Genomic DNA, 14,261 nt, shown 5'->3' on the forward strand with positions numbered 1-14,261 from the left:
GTCTAGTAGGCTGAAATGTAAAGTCTTAACACTAGGATTGAAAAACATCATTTGTCCATGTTAGTGAATGCAAAGTGGTAAGCAGAGGCAGGGAAACAACCTACGCTGTGACTCCCACGATGGAAATGGAAAGAACGATAGCTACAGGAACAATGACAAATGAGTGCCATGACATGATAATGACCCCAAAGAAAATCCTTCCCAGCCCCAAACAAGTGTTTGCAGAACTAGGGTGTCAGGGTGTGGAGCACAGCGGAGAATATTGGCCTGCTTCCAGATAGTTTTGAGTTTATCTAAACCTTTTTTTTCTAATTTTTTTTTTGTTCTTGTCAGGAGGAATGGTTTTCTGAGCTGGAAAGGGCCTTGGATGTAATTTAGTCTAATCCCTTATGTGACAGAGGGGAAAACTGAACTTCCGAGAGGCTGTCTAACTGACCCAATTAATTCAATATCTAATTAATCTTCAGGCTAGAGTGGGAAAATTGCTGAATGTATTTAGGAATATACCAATCTGAATCATTATGGAAGTCTCCTGACCGCATGCATATCCCATGACATCTCGGGGTCCCAATTCTTCCTCTCTAAAATTGAGGCCATTGGACAAGTTGACCACTAGGGCTTCTTCAACTCTGAATCCTATTATCCAAGTCCTTTCCTAAAATCCATGTCACACAGAGGAGAAACCAACCTAGCTAAAGCACCTAGGGAGAGACAGGAGGTAGCCTTCTGGGTCCGGGCTGGTTAAAGAGGAACTGTCCAGACATTCTCCTGGCGCTGGATATCGTCATGAAGAAGTGTAGCTAAGAAATCATTCATCAGATTTATGGCAACTGGGTCGAGATTTATCAGGCGTGGAGAGCTCAGTGATTTGTGTCTGAGTATAAAAAGTGGCATCTGAATCACAAGAGGATGCTCAGAGAAGATGGGATTTAAAAGTGAGTGACTGTGAAAACGAGAACATGAATCTGTGTAAGTGGTAGGTGCAGTGTTCAGGTGGGGCCGAGTCTTGGGTCCAGTTTCTCAGGAGGCTGGGTTTGCCCTCCGGTGGGTGTCAAGACTGTAGGGCTGCCCTCCAGTCAGAGCACCCGGCCAGTAAGACACGTGTGGAACACCCAAGTGACAGCCTCCAGATTGATTCTGGCACTGTAGAGACGGTGATGAAAGAGCCTGGACTGAGATGGTACAGCTAGATGGCATAGGTTAAAGTTTCCACATAAGGAAAAAAGAAAGAATGCTGCATGGAGAAGAGTGAGAAAGGAAGGAGGGAGAGTAACCTGGGCAGACCCAGAGACAGAGCCAAACCAGGGAACGAGTGGGTCTGTAATGACCATCCTAGGAGAATGTTTGGATATGTTTTTTTTTCCTCTAACACTTTGCCTTACACTTCCCCACAGTGAAATTCATCTGCCCACTCAGACAGCCTTGAAAATTTATTCAGTCTTCACATTATCCAGAAAAATTCATATTATCTGAAAACTCTGAGATTTCACCATGCCCTTCTTCCTTCAAATAATTTATTAAAATGTTAAGTAAGACCAGTCTCAGAACCATTTCCTAACTCTTTGAATTGGGCACATTTTCCATTTAATCCTAACCCTAATTTGCAATTTCTAATGTGATCTATCTCCATATTGCCCTAAATTCCACAGTCACCCAATTTTTAAGTCTTTCACGGCCAATCATTTTCAAAATCTTTTAAAAGTCTAGATTATTTCTATCCATAAATTCCTTTGACCGCCATGTTTATTTCAGAGGCAACAAGGTAAGTGGAAAAACCACTGGGCATATGGATCATTGGCCTAGGTAGTGGACTAGACATCAGAAATTGTGGGTTTGAGGGCCCCTTCTGATGTTTACTAGTTATTAAACCAATCACTTATTTCCCCAAAACTCAATAAGAACTTTGATCAATTAGTTGCCCCCTTTACAAAAGTAATGTCCTTTCCCTTGAAAAGTTTTATTTGTTTAAGAATTTAAAGTTCCTATCTTAGTGGTGACAGGTTACACAGAATCTTCCTGGAGTGCCTGTGCCTTTTACTGGCAGCTCCACGTGACACGGCCACTGACTTTTCTGTCTCCAAATAAGGGGGAAAGGAAGGATAAGAACAACTATACACTTTCATACTGAATTCTTTGTGTTAATTATCTTATTTTCCCCAACAGTCTTGCTAGACTTCTTATAAAATTCACTTTATTTTACCCAGTTAAATAAAATTTAACCAATTTATTGATTGCCTATCACATACTCCTCATATACAAGGAACTGGGATGGAAGCTGGAGCTGTCCTTTGTGCTAGGCAAGCCTCTGTTCTTCTCAAGGTCTTATCTTTCTCTTACTATCAGACATTAAGGGTCCCACTAAGCATCTGTTCTATGAACTGGAACTAAGATGTGGTCACTGGAGCTTTGTACGAGGCTGTAAATTTAATGGACATTAATAACACTATAAAATTGTTATAGAGATGAGAATAGAAATAGGTTACCTCTGGGACAGAGAAAAGTCATTCAGTCTCAGCTCCAGCTTCACCAGAGGCAGAGGTCAGAGGCTATAATTGGCACATCTTGAATTCTAGCCCATCTTATGGGTAGGGATTATTGTCTACTCCCAGCCATACCTAGTTAATTTTCCTAGTGCTATCAATTTTTGTGTTTCCTTGTGTTTCTACTTTTTAAAGAAAAAAATTCTCAGTTTAAGCTCTCTTAACTGGCTCTGCTCTCTTTGGTGGTCTTGTGTCCCCACCACCACCACAACCACCACTGTCTCTACACTTACCAATGAAAATGGCAAATAAGCTCTCTCTCTACCCCACTGATAACCACAAGATCTAGCAAGGGTTTGTCTAAAATCTGCACCTTTATACAAAGATTCCATCAGATCTCCTTGATGTAGGCTTTCCCTCCAATGATGCTAATTACCACCCATTCACGCCTGTCTGTTCTATGTGACTCTTACCCTCCCACTCTTCCACAAATCATCGCAGAGTGTCCACTTAATGTGCAGAAAGCTTTTCTTCCCTTGACATGATGACGATACCCTTGGCTCCTAGAAGTCAGTCAATCATCCCCCTTCTTCTGGAGCTCCTTGTTTTCAAAATGCTCCATCTTGCTTTCAGCCATTCTCCCCAACCCATCCATTGCCCTTGAGCCATCTTCATTTTCACTTAAAGCCTTATAACAGCACTCCTTTATAAGAACTCAAACACTCTTATCAATTCTGATACCTTTTCTAAATCATGATCTGACAACTTTCCTCAGGGTGGCTAGGAGGTATGTGGAGATGAGAGCTAGATTAACTAATTTATCACAAAGATTTCTTGCTGTGAACCACAAGGTCTAGGGGACATTAATGTGCCATAACTATCTGTCAGCTCCCTAGCCCCAAAAAGGTAATTTGGTTCAATCCAAGAATTTTTATTAAACACATACTGTATGTACTGGCAGTATGCCGGAGGCTAGGGGTACCAAGACATAAAAATCAGATTTCTGCCTACACTGATGGAGCAGAAATCCAAAGCAAATTGAGGAGAAGGCTAACTAGGGAGATCAAGGGAAACTTCCTGTAGAAAATGGCATCTGAGCTGAGTCAAAGGAAATCAGAATCCTCAGAGCAGAGAGGAGAAGGGAGAATATTTCTGATATGGAAAACCTGTGAATAGTTGATGGAAGCAGGTGGGCATGGGAGGGATGGGTGGCAGACTGAAACATTCTCCATATTCCCTCCTGATTTTTTTCCCCTGGGTAAGGACAAATCCAAGTGAAGATTCCTCAAAAATAAATTTCAACCTTTGAATTTCCTTCTTTCCAAAGACTTCCAAGCCATGGGACTGAAGAAAGGGATGTTCTTTAACCCGGATCCTTATCTGAAGATTTCCATCCAGCCAGGGAAACACAGCATCTTTCCGGCTCTTCCTCACCATGGCCAAGAGAAAAGGTCCAAGATCATATGTAACACTGTGAACCCCATCTGGCAAGCTGAGGTAAGCATAGGGAGGAGGGAGGGCAGGAAGGTGGGAGAAGGAAAGAGATGAATTCTGGGAAAACAAGGAGAGAAATTAAAGGCAGCACATGCTGATGCCCCCCCCCCAGCCTAATCAACTCTCATCTTTCATCCAGTTCAAATGAAAAGTGAATGTCATCCAGATAAAACTGTTATCTCACTGAATATATGCATATTCAGAGATTGTGTCTTGTTCCCAAGCTCTCTGGTCAATCCAAGAATGAAATGCACACTCTTCACTTATATCTGTTTTCCTTCCATGATTTCATCTTATCAAGCTAACTACAAAAGGGCCCAGAAAACTGGACTGGAAATTGTCAGTTCTTGCCTGCTTGATGGAGAGGGGAGGTCTAGCATTGAGTGCCAGGGACAATAAGAGCTGATGTTTATATAGTGCTTTGAGGTTTGTAAAGCTTTGCATTGATGTAGCATTTGAGATTCACAATGGTCTTGACAGATAGACACTACAGGAAGGTATATTTTCTTTTTACATTCAAGGAAACTGAGGTTTCCAAAGATGAAATAACCGGCTGTGGTCATATAGCCGAGATGAGATGGGATGTCAGAAAGGGAAACTTATTTATTCCTTAGGACTAGAGACTTGTCTAAAGTTCAGGAAGGGGTGGAGATGGATTCTTGGCACCGAGGCAATCCGTTACCTTTCCTGGCCCAGCCATATCCTAATAGAAGAATCTTCTGGGCCCCAAGAGTGGAGAGGAGCAGGAAAATTCCTCTGATTTCTGAGAGCCAATTGTGGGCCTCCCAGCCAGTTCTTTTCCATCCTTGATTAAAAAAAACAAAACAGAAAGCCCCTCACTGGAACAGCATTTCCTCTCCCTCTTGTTCTCTTGCTCATCTCCCTTTCCCAGACACCCTCAGAGACAAAGCTGTCTCTAGTCATTGCCTTTATTCTGTCTCTCTCTCTCACTCTCTTGCCATCTGGCTTCTAGTCTCATCACTCAATGAAAGTTGACTGTTTGATGACTCTTAATTACCAGATCTGATGATCTTTTCTAAATTCCCCCATCCTCGAGTTTTCTGAAGCATTCCTGCTCACACTGTCTTCTTTGAGATTGTGGAGCAGTGACCCCCCCCTTCTCATTCTCCTTGATGGCCCTTCAGCTGTCATCATTTAATCATTGGCTCAGTGCAGATGTTTCCTACATCTAACATTCCCATGTCTAGTCTTTCTCCCAAAACCCAAATCCCCCATCACCAATGACCAATTGGATACTCCCGAGACATCCCAACATGTCCAAAATAGCATTCCTCATCTTTCCCCCAATTCTGCCCCTTTTCTAAACTTCTCTATTCTGTTAAGCTTCCTCCCATGCTTCCGGTCACTACATGTGCGATCCCAGACTCACCCTCTATTCCGCACTCTCTCACCACCCCCAATCCTGAAAGCTGCCAAATATTGTCCTTTGCAGCTCCACATTATCTCCCCTAGATCCCGTTCTCTCCTATCTCACAGATAACAGCTTAGTTCAGAATTTCACCATCTTTCTCTTGGCCGGTGTCATCAGCCCCTTATGGTCCTCTGTCTCAAATGCCCTTCTGCCTTCCATCCTTCCTTCCCACAGCTGTCAAAATGGTTTTCCGAAAGCAAAAGTCTGACCTTGACAGTTCACTCCCTTTGTAAACTTCAGTAGCTCCTTATTACCTCTAGGAACAAAGAGAGACTCCGCCATGATTGGAAGCCCTTCACGTCTTGTCTCCAACCCAACTTGAGATCTTTCTGACCCTTCAGGCCCCTCTCCATATACTCTAGGGTTTTCTTACTGTTCTTTATTCACAGCACGCTGGCCTGTCTCTCCTCCTTACCTCCACCTTTCTCGCTTCCTTTCAACAGCACCTTCTACAGGAAGTTTTTCCTGATTTCTCCCACTCCAGGAGATAGCACCTTCTAGCCACCATCACCTCCCTCGTGATCTGGACTCTATCTGTACATTGTGCTCATAGAATATAAACTCCTCGAGGGCAGTTGGACAATGGGCATATATTAAGCCCCTACTGTGTGAAGCACTATGTGAAGCAAAGGGAAAAGTCAGGAAACTCATAACTGATAGGGCGGATTATTGAATTTTTATCTTGTTGTCTACAGTATCTGACGCATAGTAGGGGTTTAATTAATGCTTGTCTGTTCATTGCTTGATTGGTCATCTAGGCTGCCTCTCAAACAGGGAATGTTTGGAGGACACTGCAATCTGAAAGAATTAACTTTAGACTTTATTTTGTAAACAGGTAAATCATTGAAGGACCTGGAAATGTTTAGTCAGGGAGGCGAGAAGGTTACATTCCAGTGGCTGGAGGGGCTGGCCAGGGGATGAAAGGACAGGAGGTGAAATAGGGAAGTCATCAAAGGGCCCATCTGGGCTCAGTGTCAGGAAAATCTTCTTGGTCATGAGAACCAAGTGGAACCAGAAAGGACTAGCCTGACCCCTGCTCAGAAGGAGGGAAGCTACAAGGGATGTACTAGATGAGTTCTCTGGAGTCCCTCCCAATTCTCCAGCTCTGTGATTCAAACAAAACATCTCTTCTTCCTGACTTTCTTCAAGTTACACTTAAACTCTCACCTTCAGGAAGCCTTCCACCATCTGCCGTATTCCAGTTGCCTTCCTTTGCTCACTTCGTTGTGGCTACTGATCAATCATTTCACTTGTATTGACTCTTCGTGATCCCATTGGGGTTTTTCTTTTCAAAGGCTCTGATTTGTCATTTCCTTCTGTAACTCATTTTGCAGATGAGAAAATTGAGGCAAAAGGAAATGACTTGCCTAGGGTCATGTAGCAATAAGTGTCCAAGGCCATATTTGAAGTGTTTCTGACTCCATTTCTGGAACTTTATCTCCTGCAGCGCCACCTAGTTGCCCAGTTTCTTTTTTTTACTTTCTCCCAGATGCCAATGTACATAGACACATCATAAGTCCTATAGAAAGACAATTCTTTCTGAATAATGCTGCTGTCCTGAGGAGCTGTTTTCTCAGACTCCTGTCCATTTTGACTTTGGGAAGTTGCACGCGCGTGTGCACACACACACACCCACATACACACACACACACACACACACACACACACACACACACACACACACACACACACACACACACACACACACACACACACACTTCTTTCCAGCTGTGAAGCAGTCTCTCCCCTGCTCAGGTCTCCCATGTCAGTAAGTAGGTGGAGCTGTTGGCAACATGGGAGTCTTCGACCTCCCATATCTTTGGGAATTGAAGGAGAAAAGAAGGAGATTCTGCCTGTGATAGGAGGATGCTTTGAGAGCTCAGGTTATCCTCCTAGCTCTTTCTTTAGTGAGGACTCCTGCCTGAACACACCATCCCTATTCATCCCCCTAATAAATCATCTATGGCAGGAAAGGACACTTTGGGCCAGTGCTTATAGTAACTTCTCGTCACCAAGGTGAGTGAAGGTGCAATGGGCTCCCATTCCTTTGGAAAGCTGGTTCCTCTGAGCAATCCCACTCTGATCTTTTGGGACAAAGATCTAGGAACAATCAAACCTTGACGTGTGGTCACTCTGAAGTGGAAACTCTCCCTGAGCTAAATCATGAACCCATTTCAACCTTATCTTGGCACAGGGTGTTGATGTGGGTCAATGTGATTCTTAATGAACCAAGTGTCCAGTTCAGGCTCCAATTCTTTTCTTTAGGCTCAGTCTATTACTAAGAGAGACCTTTGTGACCCCTAAATCCAGAATCCAAATCTCTTCTCTGGCCCATGAACAATAAAGAACCTGCAAAGGCAGCAGCATAGCATCATGGAAAGTGTGTTGGGTCTGAAGCCAAGAAAGATCTGGATTCGAACGCTTCCTCCCACATTGACCAGCTGTGTAATTCTGGACAAATCAGTGGCTCTGTCTTAGACCTGGTTTTCTTGTCTGTAGAAAGGTCCTGCGGGCCTTGCAGTGAACCACATGTGCCAAACACTGTGACTGACTGCTATAATCCTGTTGTGTTTGGAAAGGGGAGAAAATTGGTTTTCATTCAAATTATTCCCAATGAATTACGGTGTCCAGCTCCTTTTCTCAGTCTCAGCTTTGGAAAGAACTGGGTTGAAATGCCCGAGGGAAGGGGGAGAGCCCAGAATGCCCACAGAGGAACGGAGGCCATTGCACGCTCCACTGACCATCCCTGCTCTTCCTTAGCTGGAGCAGCAGTGGGAACTCACAGTGATTGCCAAGCTTTTTAATAAGTTACCCATGCTGATTGGCTCCCCTACCCCTGTCATTCTGTGTGGAAAGATGTCCACACTTTCCTGATTGTCTGAAACCTCCCTCCTTCTCTTTATCTTTTTACCTTCCTATCCGCCTTGACTTAGATGCTCCCTTCTCCAAGAAGTCAGCCAGGATTCATCCTGTCACTGATAGCTGCTCCTCGGAGCTTTTGCTCTAGCAACTTCTTAAATGATGGGAGCCCACTGGGGCTCCCCCAAGAAGCAGCACAGGGCTCTGTACCCAGTAGAAGTGTAATCAATGTTTGAAATACTGAAATAATAGTAGTTAGCATTTGGATGCTTAATTAAGGAAGTAATAATTACAAGTATTTCATTGGATTCTCAAACTCTGTAAAGCAGGTATTATTGCTATCATTTTACAGATGAGGAAACTGAGGCAGCAGCCCTTCTGCCCTTCTTTCTTTCCTTCCCTCCCTCTCCTTTCCCTCCCTCCCTTCTTCCTTTCACCACTCCTTCCCTCCCTTTCCCTCCTTTTCTCACTCATTCCTTCTCTCCCTCCTCCTTCCTTCCCTCCCTTTCTTCTTCCCTTTGTCTTGCGCTTCCTGTGTCTATCCCTCCTTCCCACTTTCTTAGAGCAGCCTAGGCCATTTTTCCAAAGCTCTCATCTTTCAGGATAGGGACCAAGCCTATGGTTTCATTGCCCTAGAGAACTCCCAAGGAGCAAACTCCCCTCTTCCAATGCAGCTGAGCACCTTAGTGCCAAATTTATGTCCTAGGGAGCTGTCCCAGCGAAAACTCCAGGTACAGGATTTGAACTTAGATCTCATGTCTGCATGTCCAATGCTCATTGACCAGTTCTTAAGGAGTCCAGGGGAGCGTTGCTCCTCCATGTTCATATCCTGACTTCGGCCCCCAGAAGGGCTGGCAGTCAGTGCCCAAGGAGGCTGCCCATCAGCTCTGCCCATCAGCTCACCTGCATGGCCTGTACTTTCCTTTCAGCATTTCAGCTTCGTTTCCCTGCCCACGGATGTGCTGGAGATTGAGGTGAAGGACAAGTTTGCCAAGAGCCGCCCCATCATCAAACGCTTCCTGGGGAAGCTGTCCATGCCTGTGCAGAGGCTTCTGGAGAGACACGCCATTGGGTAAGCATGCTTCATCTCATTTAATTGTGCTGAGTCAGGCTGAGGAGCCCTTGACCTGGGAAGTGAGCCAGAGGCTGAACCCCCTCCCCCAATAATTCCTTGGCTGGAGCCTCAGAACATTCTCACTTCCTATTTTAAATAATGGTACTTAATTTTGTGAGAGAATCAGCAGCCCCAGGTCACAGGGAAAGGGCCCAGCTCAAGGGGGTGTTTGGGTCTGAGTCCATAGAAGATGGACTTGATTGACCATTATTTCTTCCTCCTTTTCCTCTTTTCCTTCCTTTCTTTCTCCCTCTATCCCTACCTTTCTCTTTTCTTTTTCTTTCCTTTGTTCATTTCTTCATTCCTTTCTTTGTTCCTTCCTCTTTCTTTCTTCCTTTCTTTCTTCTTTCTTTTCCTTTTTCTCTCTTTTTTCTTTCTTCCTCCCTCTCTTCATTCCTTTTTTCTTTTCTTTTTTCTTCCTTTCTTTTTTCTTTCTTTTTCTTTCTCTTTCCTCCTTTCTTCTTTCTTTCTTTCTTTCTTTCTTTCTTTCTTTCTTTCTTTCTTTCTTTCTTTCTTTCTTTCTTTCTTTCTCTCTCTCTCTCTCTCTCTCTCTCTCTCTCTCTCTCTCTTCCTTCCTTCCTTCCTTCCTTCCTTCCTTCCTTCCTTCCTTCCTTCCTTCCTTCCTTCCTTCCTTCCTTTCACTTTTTTCCTCCTTCCCTCCTTCAACTAATAAGTATCAAGTATTTAAAGTGAGATTTGAATCAAATTCTTCTAACTCCAGGGCCAGAATTTTAACTCAGACCATCTAGATGCAAATCCTATACTCTTTCCATTGAATTGTCTTTGGATTAACTGTGCAAACCCTGGAGAAACCCCAGAAAGAATGGCGGAGAGCCAGTGGCTCATGGAGGGAAAAAGTTGGAACCTAGATCATTATAAGAGATGTTATCTGAGTAATTCAAACTTGTATTCCTTCTACTGCCTTTCCACTTCTAGCTTCTCCATTCCCACCCTTTCTCTCCTCTCCTCTCCTTTTTCTTCTTCTCTCCTCTCCTCTCCCTCCCTCCCATCCTTACTTCACTCTCTCTCTCTTCTCCCCTCTCTCCTCCCCTTTCTCTTTTCTTTGCTCTAATTTATCTTTACTTAGCCAGATACTTAAAAGATAACCTCCTTGTGGGCAGGGACAGGTTTTTGTCTTTATAAAACCTTGTCCACAGTTAGCTTTTAATAAATGTCTGATGACTTCATGAATTGAATGTTTTTCCTTCCCACTCTCATTCCTGGGAGCTATCTCAGCCTGTGGACCAGAGAGCTGCTAGTCATCGGACAAATCCATGGGTTACCCTCATGCCCGCTTCAGCCTCCCAGGCACCTTTAGTGAGCTGCTGACAAAGGTCTTAAGTTTCCCTCTAAACCAGGAGGCATCAGCAGCCTCTGTGATGATCCTTGTCGGTCACTCAGATAGCATTCGCTTACTGCTGGATAGGGTCGGCTGCTGAGCTAAGAGCCAGGGATACAGAAAAGGGCAAAGGCAGATCCTGCACTCGAGGATGGTCCGCTGGAGGAGATGGCAGGCGATTAACAAGGGCCATGCTTGTGCTTCCCCTCTAGGGACAGGGTGGTCAGCTACACCCTGGGCCGCAGGCTCCCAACTGATCACGTCAGCGGACAGCTGCAGTTCCGATTTGAGATCACCTCCTCCATGCACCCAGGTATTTCCAACTTCTGTCTGTTGGTCAACAAGCACCATTCATTGCCTCTTCCTTCCTGGGCTTCCTGGAGCTGGCCAAGGTGCGAGGGATTTGACTGAGGTCCAGAACCACATACTGCATGCTGTTGGCCCTTCCAAAGGGCTCCGTTTCCCTGCAAGTTGGGAATAAGTCCTGTCTGCATTCCAAACCTCAATGAATGTGAAAAGCCAGGTCTTGGGCTCAGAGGGTCATGGCTCTCGAGCTGGAAGGAAATATAGAGGTCATCAAGTCCAACTCTTTGGTTTACAGATGTGGAAACTGAGGCAGAGGTGCCCCACATCACAAATCTAATTTTGAGTCCAGATTTAATCCCCGATCTCCTAGAACTTAAGGCCACCACTTTGCCTCTTTCCAGCTAGAACTCTATTAAAAAAAAAAAAAAAAAAAAAAAAAAAAAAAACTTGGGCACCATGGGGCTCAGAGAGCATAGCCATAGGTCATGCAGTCCCAAATAGTTACAAGGCATGGGCTCAGGTTACAAGCCAACCCCCTTCCTGCTGCTGTAAGATCTTTCTAACACCAGAAGAGAAATGAAAAATAGAAACTGGCATCTGCTAGGCTTTTGAGATCATGCTGCTGCACTGGATATTTAATAATCTTCTGGGGCTGGAGAGCCATAGGCCCACAGTGGGATCTTTTAGAGCTGGAATGCCAGCCTCCAAAGGCTCTACATGCCCTCCTGGCTCAAGAGCAGAGCTCCCTATTGTCTAAGATTGCTTGCCAAGAAAAAACACTTTAGTGAGTCTAGGTAAACCTATGAGCAAACACACTACAAGATCAGTCCTTTGAAACCTGTCTCAATTTTCTTCCACTAAAACAAAATGAACTCATCTCCCTTCTATTTATGGGGGTGGTTGGGAGGTTTGCTAGGGCTAGTTTTTCTCTGAGGAATGAATTTTGCTAGTAAATCATGAAAATAGTCAGGATCCAGAAAGAACTGACCCCTTGGAGAGAGCCATGCTGGGTCTCTGGCACCTTGCACAAATATAAATGGAGGAAGAAACCATTGACTTGGGCTTCTACTAACAGAGAGCCAAACATCCATTGGGCCTCTGGCAGCTTGAAGAGAGCCAAACAATCATTGGACCTCTGGCAGCTTGCAGAGAACCAAACGATCATTGGACCTCTGGCAGCTTGCAGAGAACCAAACGATCATTGGACCTCTGGCAGCTTGCAGAGAACCAAACGATCATTGGACCTCTGGCAGCTTGCAGACAGCCAAACGGCCATTGGGCATCTGGCAGCTTGAAGAGAGCCAAACAGCCATTGGGCCTCTGGCAGCTTGAAGAGAGCCAAACAGCCATTGGGCCTCTGGCAGCTTGCAGAGAGCCAAACGATCATTGGACCTCTGGCAGCTTGCAGACAGCCAAACGGCCATTGGACCTCTGGCAGCTTGCAGACAGCCAAACGGCCATTGGGCCTCTGGCAGCTTGCAGAGAGCCAGACAAGCCCAGAGAAGCAACAAGGTAGATGGATGAATGTTAGACTGGGAGTCAGGAATAAAGAGAGGGCAAAAGGAATGGATCTGGGATTTCAGGAATATATGGAACTCCCAGGTGAGTAAAATCCCTTATTTAGAACAGGTCCACATCAACTCTGGAACTTACATTTTTAAAAGCTAATGATGAAATGACCATCCAGAGTCATTCAGCCAATATCGTTCAAAGGTTTTCCTGGCTTCAAGGCCAGCTCTTTGTCTACTGGGCTGTCAGGAATATGTGCACTTTCCACCTCAGACCTAACTAACTGTACAGCCAAACTGATGAGGCAAGTTAACAAGCATGTGTTAAGCACCTACTGTGTGCCAGGCACTGAGAATACAAAGAGAGCCCACATCCCCGCTCTGGTTCTCAAAGAGTTCTCATTCCAAGGAGACACAGTTCCCACATCTGCCAGGGAAGGGATTAGACCAGATGACCCCCAACAGCTATTCGCATCTTGTAGGGATCTAGGTCCTCCAACAGCCCACGGCCTGCAGCCTGACCCTTGGAAAATAGTTTCAGGTTTGTGTTTGTTTTCTCTACAGGCTTGGGATTCAGGCAGTTCTCCAGCCCAAACTCCACTTAGCTAGTTATTTTGCAGCCAGGCTGCTTTCCTTGCCCCTTCAGGTATCATTGGTAGGGCCAGGCAGGGGAGAGACTAAAGAAAGGCAGCTAGATGGGGAGGGACAGACAGACCTCTGGCCTGGCCCAGGACACCAGTGACTCTTGGGAGCACGTGGTCTTGGCTATTGTGCAGCTGCAAAAATCAAACATGCAACTCGGCATCCTGGGTCATGCAATCAGGATCCTAGGAACGTCTCCGTTTCTGCGCTCCCCCTCCCCCATGATTGATGGATTTGTCCACAGAGTCTGGGATGGTAGTAAATTCATCAATACAATCCATTAATTACTCCTATTGGGAAAGCCTTTGGTTCTAACCTGCAGGGCTCAAGCAGATGTCCTTCCTCACCCCTGGCATCCCCAACCCCGATGTCCTAGGCACAGTGTTCCTTGGAAAAGCCCGAGGTATGAAATAGCACCCCCCCTTCACACACACACACACACACACACACACACACACACACACACACACACACACTGACCACCGGCAGCAGGCCCTAGCTAATCCTTAGCACAGTGACCTCTGGGTCAAGGGAAAACTCTTGTTTCTTTTTAGCAGATGATGAGGAGATCTCCACGAACGCGGACCCTGAGCCAGCTGAGCTGCAGGAGAGCAGCCTGAACAATCTGATGGAGGCCGGCCTCCCCGAGGAGGCCACAGGTGCCCAGCTGGAGGGGGAGGAGAGCAGGGAGCCCGAACAGCCAGATGGGGATGGAGAAGTGAATGGTTTGGGGGGCCAGAGCCCCGAGGCCCCCAGGCCGCCCGAGGAATCCGGCAAAGAGGCCGTCCAGGACGGCGAGGCTCCTGGTGAGGGCGATGAGCTTCCCGAGCCCGCGCCGGCGGAGGAGCTGCCCTCGCTCGCTGCCGAGGATCTCGACGTGTGCCCCGATACTCCTCCTCCGCCTCCTCCCTCCCCTCCCCCACCCCTGGAAACCAGCGACGGCCTCTCAGCCGCACCACAGGACACTGAGGCTCCCCCCAGTGCGGAGGAACCGGGGGCCGAGGAGGCTGAGCCCGCGCTCCTGGCTGCTCCAGAGGAGCAGGGGGAGGAGGGGGAGGAGGAGGCCCAGCGGGAGGAGGAGGAGGAA

General features: G+C 46.1%; 1 protein-coding gene across 1 annotated transcript in view; it reads left to right on the forward strand.

Moving 5' to 3' along the window:
• The window catches only part of HECW1 (HECT, C2 and WW domain containing E3 ubiquitin protein ligase 1), a 234,034-nt gene that overhangs the window by 171,111 nt on the left and 48,662 nt on the right, over positions 1 to 14,261 (forward strand). Inside the window, 4 exon segments of the mRNA XM_074284517.1 lie at positions 3,808 to 3,977; positions 9,195 to 9,337; positions 10,931 to 11,031; positions 13,729 to 14,261. Of these exon segments, the coding sequence (XP_074140618.1) occupies positions 3,808 to 3,977; positions 9,195 to 9,337; positions 10,931 to 11,031; positions 13,729 to 14,261 (947 nt within the window).

The sequence above is a fragment of the Sminthopsis crassicaudata genome, chromosome 1, assembly GCF_048593235.1.
Source record: "Sminthopsis crassicaudata isolate SCR6 chromosome 1, ASM4859323v1, whole genome shotgun sequence".
NCBI lineage: Eukaryota > Metazoa > Chordata > Mammalia > Dasyuromorphia > Dasyuridae > Sminthopsis > Sminthopsis crassicaudata.